This window comes from Carya illinoinensis, chromosome 1 (genome assembly GCF_018687715.1).
Source record: "Carya illinoinensis cultivar Pawnee chromosome 1, C.illinoinensisPawnee_v1, whole genome shotgun sequence".
Classification (NCBI taxonomy): domain Eukaryota; kingdom Viridiplantae; phylum Streptophyta; class Magnoliopsida; order Fagales; family Juglandaceae; genus Carya; species Carya illinoinensis.
The window spans coordinates 16386360-16397457 of NC_056752.1; the positions used below are offsets into that span (position 1 = coordinate 16386360).

Below are 11098 nucleotides of genomic sequence, written 5' to 3' on the forward strand. Positions count from 1 at the left end.
ATAATAAAATGAGAGTAAAATGATAGTATGATATATAAAATTTTTCTTTTTAATTAAGTTTATAATTTATTTCAATTTTTAATAACATAATTTCAATCCATTGAACATGTTAAAAATTAATATTTCTTTTTTGAAACTTTAAAGAATTCTCTAATAATTAGTGTATAGAGCCCAAATTTGTAAATAATTCATTTTTATAATAATAATAATGTTAAGTATAAGTTTTAAATAGATAAATCTTATATAAATTATTTATAAAAATATAAATCTCATTAATTAAAAGTAATTTTTTTTACATGTGTTTTAAAAATAGAATCTAGCTTTTTACAAAAACTTATATATAAGATGAAAAATTTTAAACATAGACCCACACACCATAAATCACATATATTTTTATTTTTTTTATTTTATCAAAAATTTAATATATAGATAATGAATAGAATAATATAATTAGTTTTAAAAAAATTAATTTTTTTAAATAAATAAGATATACAATGTACAAGCATAAGAGTAAGAAAGCTCATATAAAATAGTTCACAACTTACCCATTATTTCAATATTTTTAAAAGAGTTTTATTACGTATAAATAAAGTCGAGTACTAATTTACGTATTAATATTAATTTTTTTATATTTAAAATTTAAATTAATATTATTTTTAATAAAATTTATTTTTTATCAATTATATTAAATTAATACATATATTAATAAATATTTATATTTTCAGCTAAATTTTTTCTTTTTAAAAACAAATGCAAACGGATAGACTTGTCTTCTGTTTCTGTTTTCGGTACGTCGAACTTGGGAAAGAAAAATATCCTCCCCGGAACAATGTAAGCCCTCCACCTGTCTGTCAGGTGGGTCCCATGCAATATTGAGGAAGATCAGCACCACCACGAGAAGGGAAAATCACGTGAAGAGTGGCTGGAATGGAGCCACGTCAGCCTCACAAACCAGAAGCCAATGACGGCCCACCTTTTGATCTGACCTCCCTCCCTCTTAAGATATTTTCGGCGATCCCAGGATTCCGAGGTCGAGAGATAACTCCTTCTTCAGAGCTTACAGTTTTCTTTTACTAATTCGCTTTGCTTTTGCATTTCCATATGCTGCCACAAGGGGCTACTGTTTCTTTTTCTGCGAATCGTAGGCGTTAGGGTTTTCTTTTGCTCTCTGCGTTTCCATTTTCTAATTTGGGGTGTATGATGACTGGTGTAGCGGCGGGGTGTGCTGGGGAAGGCATAGAAATGGAGAGAAATTTTGGGGACGCTGAGAACAAGGATGGGCCTGGAGATAAGGAGGTCAAGTGGGAGAGGTTGAGGGTTCTGCTGGTCGAAGCCGACTATTCCACTCGCCAGATTATCACTGCCCTCCTCCGCAAATGCAGCTACAGAGGTTGCTTCCGCTTCTTTCTGCTTCTTTGATTTGGTTTGACTGGTTCATTTTGTTCATTGCCTTTCTCTTTAACTGAAAAATCTTCCTGGGTTTTTGTGCGTTTTCTGTATGGTATTTGTTGTCAACGTGTTTCGCGGCCTGAGCAGTTGCACTGGCCCACTCTTGAAACCTGCAAGACAGACAGAGACTAAACTCGGATGGAGCCCGTGAGTCGTCCAATACTTAAATTAGTTTGGACTTAAATTAGTTGAGGGTTCGGGTGTATGTAGAGTATCTCAATCTTTTTGGTAAAAGGGGTTTGGGTATTTAGGTTCTGCTTGGTAAGTGGGATGAAAATTTTGAATTTAAGATGAAATATTAAAATTATTATTGTTTTAGGATTTGAAAAAGTTAAGAAAAAATTGAATTGTTTATTATATTTCGTACATGAATTTGGAAAAGTTGTAATGATGAGATGAGAATTTTAAATTTGAGATGAAAAGTTTTTGTTACCAAACCATACCTTAAACTGGCCTCGACCCTGTCTCATTCCTAACCCGGTGATGTCTTGCCATACTGTGGTCGCATGCAGGTATATCCTGCCATGAAATAAATGCAACTTATCTCTTGCCTCCCATCACTAGATAGGTCATAAATGTGACGTGCCTCTGACCGTCCATGATTGTGCAAGTCATAAATGCGACGCGCTTTGGACCGTCGGTGTTTGGATAGGTCCGCCTTTCTTTTCTGGATTGGAGCACCCGGTTAGAGCCCGAATCCTGGTTGCAATATTGAGGGGGCTGGTTCATGATGGGCTTTCAGCCCGTCCAAGGTCCATACTCTAGGGGCCTCTTCGACCAACTTGGGTTTGGGTCGCTTGAGGGGTCCTGGGCTGGGCGACTAGCCCTGGGCGCCCATTTCCCTCAGTATTTAAAAAAAAAAAAAAAATGAAAAAGGATAAAAATATCTTGGTGTGGTTTTGTTTGTGTCATTGGGATTTTTGTTTTGAAATGGCAGTGTCTTGTACTGGACTTTTGTGATTTTGTATTGTTTCATTGCTCAACTATTTTGCATTCACTGATGTTTCTTAAAAAGAAAAAAAAAAAAAAAGATTAATGTTTCTAAAGTTTGAGAAATTTTGGATGATTGGTTTTTCCAGCCGAAATAGATGGTTAGTCTTTATCTTTCTTAATTGATAACTTCACTGATGGCTTAGTGTAATGATTAAGGATTGACCCAATTTCTTTGTCGTTTGCTTGCCACAGTTTCTCTGACAATGATAAATATAGGATAATGCCAAATTAATTTATGGTAAGGTACATTAAATGCTGCCTCAACCCCCTTCTCAACGCCAATAGATTACACTAAGAATTTGAAGAACTGCCACTTTTGGGGTTATAAAGGAGCAATCTTCAGTTAATGGAGGGCGGGTTTAGTTGTAAAAATCACAAGATAAAAAAACTTATTTCTTATATCATTTTTCCTGCAAACTCAACTCATTTCACTTATGATCCCCTTAGAATTTTCTCAACAAAAAAAAAAAAAAAAAAAAAAAAAATGATCCCCTTAGAAATATAGCATGCTTGGCACATCCAGCTACAATATGTAGTGGACTAAGCTCTAGAAGCTCAAAATTCAAGTGAAAACACAGGTTTGCTGCAAATCGACTTAGTAGCGTCATCATCTTATTATCATGGCTTGCTGAACAAGATGTCGGTTAGTCTCATAGGAACTGTAACACACTACCCATGGTCACAGCATCAAATCTTTGTTTGGATAAGGCATCTATGATCCATGGTGGCTTTAGTATCAGTGACTTGGATGACTTAATAGCCACATATAGTAAGGCTTGTTTTCAGGTATGGCACTGGAGTCATATGTTTCTCTTGGTGGTGCCCTTTTTGTCCGCGCCATTGAAGTTTAACTTGCCATGCTATTAGTTCATCAGTTTTTAGAAGTACTTGGTTTATGTAGAGTTTTACAAAGTGACATGGCTTGATATGACACATTATATTGCAAAGCTCTTTTTATTGTAAATAGATCTAACATATCACATTAAGCCATGCCAGTTTGTGTACTTCCTTTTGTAGACCTAGCTCTTTTTTTTGTAGCATTGGTGATGAGGCTACCACTTGGTTCTCTGTTTTTGATATTACTGATGGATGCATGTTCTATCATTTTTTTGGTCATTCATGGTATGTATAGGTAAAATAAAGCAGTCCTCTATGGGTGTCTGTGTTCCATGTGGGCAGTTTAAAGCTTGTTCCTTAGGTCTATGCCTTTTCTATTGCATATGTTTTCCGATCTGCAAAATGTAGTTTTTGATTGTCATTTGTTTGTTACATTATATTGGGGCTTTGGCGAACCTGCTTACTAGGAATTCAGAAAATATCTTCAGCTTGTCGGGTTCCTCTTTTCTTGTGAGAAATACATCGTCTTTAGGCTTGCAATTTCTGTGGAACACCAAAATACATCTTGTTCGGATTTACAATATTTGTGTGAAAAGTATATCTTATTTATAAGTTTATATTTCAAGCGAGGCAATGAGAGGCATTATTATGTGCTCACTTTTGATGAATCACATTTTTGAAACTCAACTCAAACTCTATTTATTAAACAGTTGCAGCAGTTCCTGATGGATTAAAGGCATGGGAGACATTAAAGGGGAGACCTCATAATATTGATCTCATAATAACCGAAGTCGAATTGCCATCAATATCCGGATTTGCACTTCTTACTTTAGTCATGGAGCATGACGTTTGCAAAAATATTCCTGTCATAAGTACGATAGATTGACCAACCTGTTACTTCATTTTATTTATTTAATCTTAATTTGTATATGAAGGCAAATGTGTTAAGATTTGTTCTCATGGGTCATACAGTGATGTCTTCACATGACTCAATTAGCATGGTATTGAAGTGCATGTTAAAAGGTGCAGCTGACTTTCTTATAAAGCCTGTCAGGAAGAATGAGCTTAGGAACCTCTGGCAGCATGTATGGAGAAGGCACACTGTATGTTTCGTTTCTGCAGTATTTTTTTAATATTTTTTCCGTTTCTCTTGATTGTAGCATAGAAATCAACAAGGAAATGAATGTAATTTTATTTTAATTTCTTATTGACAGGGGACTGGAGGACATATTCCTCAAAACTTGGCTGTTCAACAGCGAAAAGTAGAGGCCACTTTTGAAAATATTGCACCAAGCAATAACTCAAGTGATTGTGTGGCATCTACACTCAGAAATATTGAATACTGTGAGAAAGAGAGTGATGCCCATGTAATTACCTTTTCATCTTTTAGCCATCCTTACGTAAATGTTAAAGCATTGTGATATGTATGCTGTGACTTGTGAGAGAAGTGCTTTTTTCAGTTTATATATATGTATTTATATGCATATTTGTGCTAGCATCTATGCATTGTTATATGGATCTTTACCACTTCTTGTGCAGAGCTCTTGTACAACACCTTACTCGGAAGCTGAGGGTGCATACATGCAAAATATGCAGGGTCCTTCACAGAAAAACTGGAGTGCTACAAATTTGAGCAACTCTGTTATGGGGAAGCATGGAGAGTGTGCTATGTTGGATAAGGAATCAGTTATGCCTGACAGTGAAAATAGAGGTCGGTCATATTACCTTGTTTTTCCTCTTTTTTTGCTTTGGTGTAAAATGATTTCGCCCCTATCATTGGTTATGCAAAAAATCTGATGAGTAATTACTGCAGAAAAATCATATAGATTGGGATCAGAAGTTGCACCATGCAGAGAGGCTTGTAACTCAACAGCTTTGAGATTGAGAGGAGATCATGCTTGTGCTGAATCAATTACTCACAATGCGGGTGGGCAAGAAGAAATTAACAGAGGCAATGCTGGTGTTGCCACTAAGGTTCATGGCCGCAATAATGAACTTGTTGAACCTTCTAGTGGAGCTATTGACTTGATTGGTACATTTGATAATCAACCCAAGTGCATGTATCTGAACAGTAATAATAAAGATGGTGGCACAAACAAGTTTGAATTTGTTCCACATTTGGAACTTTCTTTGAGAAGAACTTGCTCTAGTAGCTTAAATTACCAAGGTGCTGAGGAGAGGCCTACACTGAACCATTCTAGTGCCTCTGCTTTTTCATGGTGAGTGACTGAGGTTGAAACACAACTTTATATGGATCGAGAGGCTAGAATGCCAGTTTTTCTTCTTTATTTTCTTCCTTCTCTTTTCAACTCCTTTTCATTTTCTGGTTTTATCTTTGGTTAAAATAATTTTTTTGGAAACTTACTAATTATCATGATGTTCTCCTAAGTTAGAAATTTCTTGTTTTAGTATTTATTGAAGCAGCAATGGATATGATGGTAGCAGTGAGTATGATTGTGGTGGATGGCAGTATTGACGTAATAACTAGAATACTCACCATGATAAAGACCAGACCATGGGAAGGAGCATGGAAATGTATTTAGCACTTAGAAGAACCTTTGGAAAATTTCTAGATAGCAGTCGTGTGATTTTAATAATACTTGGTCCTTTCATATTAGGTGTACTACTGTATATATCCACGATAAAGATCAATAATCGAATTCTGTTGTCTTTTAAGCATATTTCAAATTGAACATAAGACTGGTGTTAGTAGAAGCCTTGACAGAGCTGTTTTACAATTTATGCTTCTATACCAAGGACTCAGTTACACCAGACCAGACGAGATAAACTGATTTTGACGTTTTCATCTGTGGGAAGGGTAAAACCATTATCAATTACTTTTTATTAATCTCCTTAACGAGTTATATGAATTTTGAATGAAACAAGTTCTGAGCTTAAATTACTTTGTTTATTGAAACCTGCCCGCAGGTATGATAGCAGTAAGATACTGCAACCCCATCTCCCGACACTATCTAGGAATTGGACCGAGTTGGAGGAGGGTGGAAGTAAATCCCATGAACTGTCATCTAATCAGCTCTCTCGTAGTCTCAATTGTAATTTTCTTCAGCTCGATCAGGAAAAATTGAGCTCTACCATCATTGGTCCATCCAGGCAAGGTGAACTCAAGTTTCCTAGTCTTCAGCTTGGGACAATTCCTGTCCCAGGGACAAGGTATGATAATAGCTGTGATGGATACAGTCATGTTTTACCAGTGGTGCTTCATAATCAGTCTGGTCCACCCACTGCATGGAGTCCCAAACCAGCCTGCCAGCGAGATCAGTCTCCCCTTCCTTCGAGTACCTCATTTCAATCCAATCTTGTAATGCAAAACGCAGAACAAGGTTATCACCACTCTGATGAGACTGCTGAAAGTTCCATTCACCAGGCTGTACATGAGGATAACAATTTGGAACCTGTGGAAGAACATAGGCAGAATTCTCCTGCTGTTGGTCAGACTAGTAGTTTATGCAATGGCCCTGGAGATCAGAGTAAGGGTGTTGCATATGGGAGCAGTTCAAAGGGTATAGATGAGACTGCCACTGCCCCTGAGAGCTGGAATGAAACTGGTCTCTCCATTCATGATGGATCAAGAAGAATGGACTCTCTTCGCTCGAGCCATAGGGAAGCAGCTCTCACAAAGTTCCGACTGAAGCGGAAAGAGCGATGCTTTGAAAAAAAGGTACCAACCACATGTTTCATTCATAAACCTGTGTAGAAATTCCTGTTTTATGCCGATGTTAAATATCTGGTTTATTGCAACTGACTGTGGGCTCTCTCCATCAACACACCATGTCTGTTACCCTATTTTCTTCTACTATGCAAGATAATATTTTTGTTTCCCAAGAGTTGTTATTCCATTATGGTTGTTCCTGAATTGAACTGCATAAATGTTCTCAACTAGCTTTGAACCTCCAGTTTTAAGTCATCGCAGATCCTATGACACCATATTCAGAGACCCATCATGCCTGAGCTGCTTAGAAGGATACGCACCCCTCCCCCCTTTAGTTGCATGTGATGAGAGTGCAAAAATCATAAACTAATCTTTATGAAAAGGTATTGTCTATTCGTTGACATTGATCTTCTTGGACAGGTTCGCTATCACAGCCGGAAAAGACTGGCAGAGCAACGCCCTCGAGTGAAAGGACAGTTTGTTCGCCAGGTGCAAACTGATCTATGATCCTGATGGCTTATCAATATGTATTTTATCATATTGCCATGGAAATTGACTAGTTGTAGCTAAGAGTGACATGGGATCTCTTGTATTGCTGAAGCTAAAGATTAGGATGGTAGTTAGAGAGCTGAATGGTTGCAAGGTTCTGCCAGGGTTGGCAGAGTTCTGACTATAATTTTTGCACACCATAAAAGGGTAGTTTTGTAATTATGTAGTGTGGTTTCCCGAGCTTTTAATGTTACCTCTTGTTAATATGCTTTCATGCTTACCAGACAGCAGGAGTGTATATAGAAGACAGCTTTAATTATACGATAACTTGCTTTGACAAGTTGAATACTAATTATTGATATTTTGAAAGCTATATTCTTGTTTGCAATTTTGAATGATCTTAGCTTTACATCTTTTCAGCCACAGCTTTAACGCAAGGGTTTGCCTACATCCTATTTTGTTGAATGCTGCAGCTCGTGTTTTGATTCAGGAAGAGACAAGCATCAGGCTTTAGTTAAATAAGGGTGAGGGGAAGGGGAAAAAAGTTATGATATGATGGCAATGGAATGAAACGAGTCCTGATGTGTATTGAACTTTCAAACATTTGCTGAAAGTAATGGGAGTGGTGGTAATCGAGCACAGCTATAAGGTGGGTAGCCCATGTTCCCTTTACTTCAGCCCTGTTTGGACGCTGACAACGTGGGCGTCTGCTTAGTTTCTTCCTACGCCGCAGCACAAGCTGTCTGCAATTAAGATAGTAAAACGACCATAATTATCGTGTGTGTCCAATTAGAAGAAAACAAAACATGGCTATTAGGATCAGATAGGTATCTAAAAATATTATTTATTCTAATACTAATAAATGAAGGATAAGAAACAACTTGGCCACCAAGAAAAGTAATTTAAATATTTTTGCAATTATGCATAAAGTTCTCTATAAATAAAAACAAGTAATTTGCAGTCATTTGATATTCAAAACATATGATTGGAGATAAAATTAAGTTCATTTATTGAACATCCAAAGATAAAGGACGTAGTATTTAAAATTAGGACTGTTCATCCGGGTCAGATATTTTATCCGGCCCAGACCCGAATCCGGTTCTAGTTTTCGACTCGGGTCAAATCTGGGCCAGCATCTAGATTTGAAAAACTAGATTAATTTGGTCCGGGTACCATATTTTAAATCCGGGACCTGGGTTTAAAACCTGGTACCTGGGTTTTATAAACTAAAAAAAAAAAAAACCCTACTTCTATTTTAGCCCCCCCCCAATTTAGATTTCTCTCTGTCTTTGTCTCTCTCTGTCTCTCTGTCTCTCTCTGTGCTCTGCGACACGAACTCCTTCACCTCCCTCCCCCAGTTTCCTCTTTCTCTCTCTCTCTCATCTTTTCAAGTGCTAGCGCCTTTGTTTGTCCAGAACCTGAATTTGATCGTGTGGCTCATTGATCATCTTCTTTTGATTGCGTGGTTCACCAAACGGTAGAATTGCTTTCAGATCCAAGGGATTATAACGTATTTCCGTTTATATATGTTTTCTTTTTTCCCTCTGTTGTGTTATCTATTTGTTGATTTCGGTTTTTTTTTTTAAATATGTTTTCGTTTTTAAAATTATTATTTTTTGCGCTTGATCCCTTTTTTTGGTGTTGATTCATTGTTTTATTGTACCTTGATCTGTTGCTTTTCGTGGTCTCTATTTGGTTGCTGTGGTGAAAAAGAAAACGCCGAGTAAAAGAAAAGAAAGGCAAAAAGGAAAAAAATAAAATAAAGTGCCCGAACTTTGTCACTGGTTTGTATTAGCATCAGTGAGGTGATTCTTTTTTGTTTGCTTATTCTCTTTCCCAAAGTAAGTAATCGGGAAATAATATTATTTTTCAATGTTTACCCGTTTTTCTTGATGTTGATCTTGGTCCTCTGGCCTAAATTAGTTGCAGCTAAGTTGTGGAGATAGAAAGATTGTGCATCAGAATGAAAAAATTTACAAAAACTTGTCAGTAATAGATGGTGTCTCTCATTCTAGTAAGGCTTGATTTATGCAAAGCTAAAAAATACATAGATATGGTTTTCAAGCCGCATAATGCTTAATTTTTCTAATTATTTGTTAAGATATCGTTTATGTTAATGAAGTCACTGTGAAACTTGTTTGAACTCTGAATGATAGTTTTGGGGTTTTGAAGTTAGTCTTTATCTAATTGCCATTGATTTTTCTTTGTAATAGTCATTGCGTGTCTTGTATTGAATACTGCAATAAGACTTTTCTGAATGATTATTAGAACGCCCTTTTGGCATGCTTGCGTAGTTGTTGGTTTATAGAAATTGCATTTTGCCATGCTTTGCTAAAATTTTTGGGATCTGCTATTTGTTGAGAAGATGGTTTTGATTTTCTTTTTTTTTGAAATTTTTAGGCCAATGAGATGCCTCATCCAAAGGGGGGTAATTTTTTCAGCTACCCAATCCTTTTACTGAAAACATACAAGATGGTTTGCTTTCATGAGTGAACTGAAAACAACTGTAATAAGGAGTTACAGCAATACAAAGACTGAGAAACCCAAAGAAGAAAATTGCAATCATGAGTTGGCCCATATTTTAAGAAGGTGCCAACCTCCACCACATGTTAAGGCCTTAAATTTCAAGTGGTCAATGAGTTTGGATTCAACCTTTTGTATATGAAACTTGCACCAAATGCCATTTATTTTTTAAGCGGCACATAAATTTAGTAGTCTTTTTTTTTTCCAACCAAAAGGCAATAGTAACTATCAAAAAGTAACTTTTAACTTAAGTTGCAGCTCAAACCCGGAGAGAAAAATAACCAAAATGAGAAACAGAGTGAAAAGACTTGGTGATTCTCAAGATCAGTCTCCCAACTAATATTCTTAGAATGCTGCGTACGTGTGTTTGGGCTTGTGTTTGTGTTTGTCATAACTTTGGTAGGGAAAATGGGTTGGACCTGGTTGGTATATGGCTCGTTTTTGGCTTAAATTTGGTCAATCTTCTTGTTCAATGGCTTAAGTTTTATATCACTGTTGTTTCTTATATATATATATTTTTTACTTGTAATGTCATTATCTTTTGTTCTTGTAGGACATGTCATTTCATTTTTGGCCTGGACACTTTCTTTATCTTTACTATTATTATTATTGTTGTTGTTGATAGTATTATTACTATTATTTTTGCCTGGAACTTTTAACTTGTAGATAAGTCCAGTCCATATGGGTGGAGAAGTTGGAGCATATGCTATAGCCAACAAATTGGACTTGGAGACCGAAAGTGATGGTTATATATCTTGTATGTTTTAAGTAGTGGAGTATACATATAAGCATTAATGGGGATGGTGAAAATAGACCATTTGTAGAAGATCCAAATGGAGCAATGAAGAAGGAGATTTGGATCTGGCAGAGTATTGCAGAAGCTCTTTTGATTGAATTGATGATGATACAATGACTTGTAATTTTTTATTTTGTAATGTAATTAAATACCAAATAATGTAATATGAAGTGGGTTATAAATATTGAATTTCTATTTTTTAGATGCATTTATTTAAAAAGATAATCAATTTTCTATAAAAAAAAATGTTTTTCAAATGTAATAGAATATAGGCTTTAGATTAAAATAAAAATGCTTTACAAGAACATCTTTTTCTGGGAAAAAAATTTCATTGTATATAG

General features: G+C 36.0%; 1 protein-coding gene across 2 annotated transcripts; it reads left to right on the forward strand.

Moving 5' to 3' along the window:
- The first annotated feature begins 888 nt into the window (after positions 1-888).
- Positions 889-7826, forward strand: LOC122312108 (two-component response regulator-like APRR3). Of its 2 annotated transcripts, XM_043126843.1 has the most exons (9): positions 890-1030; positions 1214-1390; positions 3990-4151; positions 4252-4382; positions 4494-4646; positions 4819-4990; positions 5093-5498; positions 6208-6958; positions 7370-7826. In XM_043126843.1, the coding sequence occupies exons 1-9, from the start codon at positions 928-930 to the stop codon at positions 7454-7456; spliced, it is 2142 nt and encodes a 713-aa protein (XP_042982777.1). In that variant the 5' UTR covers positions 890-927; the 3' UTR covers positions 7457-7826. The 2 variants fall into 2 exon arrangements, with proteins under 2 accessions (XP_042982778.1, XP_042982777.1); XM_043126844.1 differs by lacking the exon at positions 3990-4151 and having other exon boundaries at positions 889-1030.
- The last annotated feature ends 3272 nt before the right edge of the window (positions 7827-11098 follow it).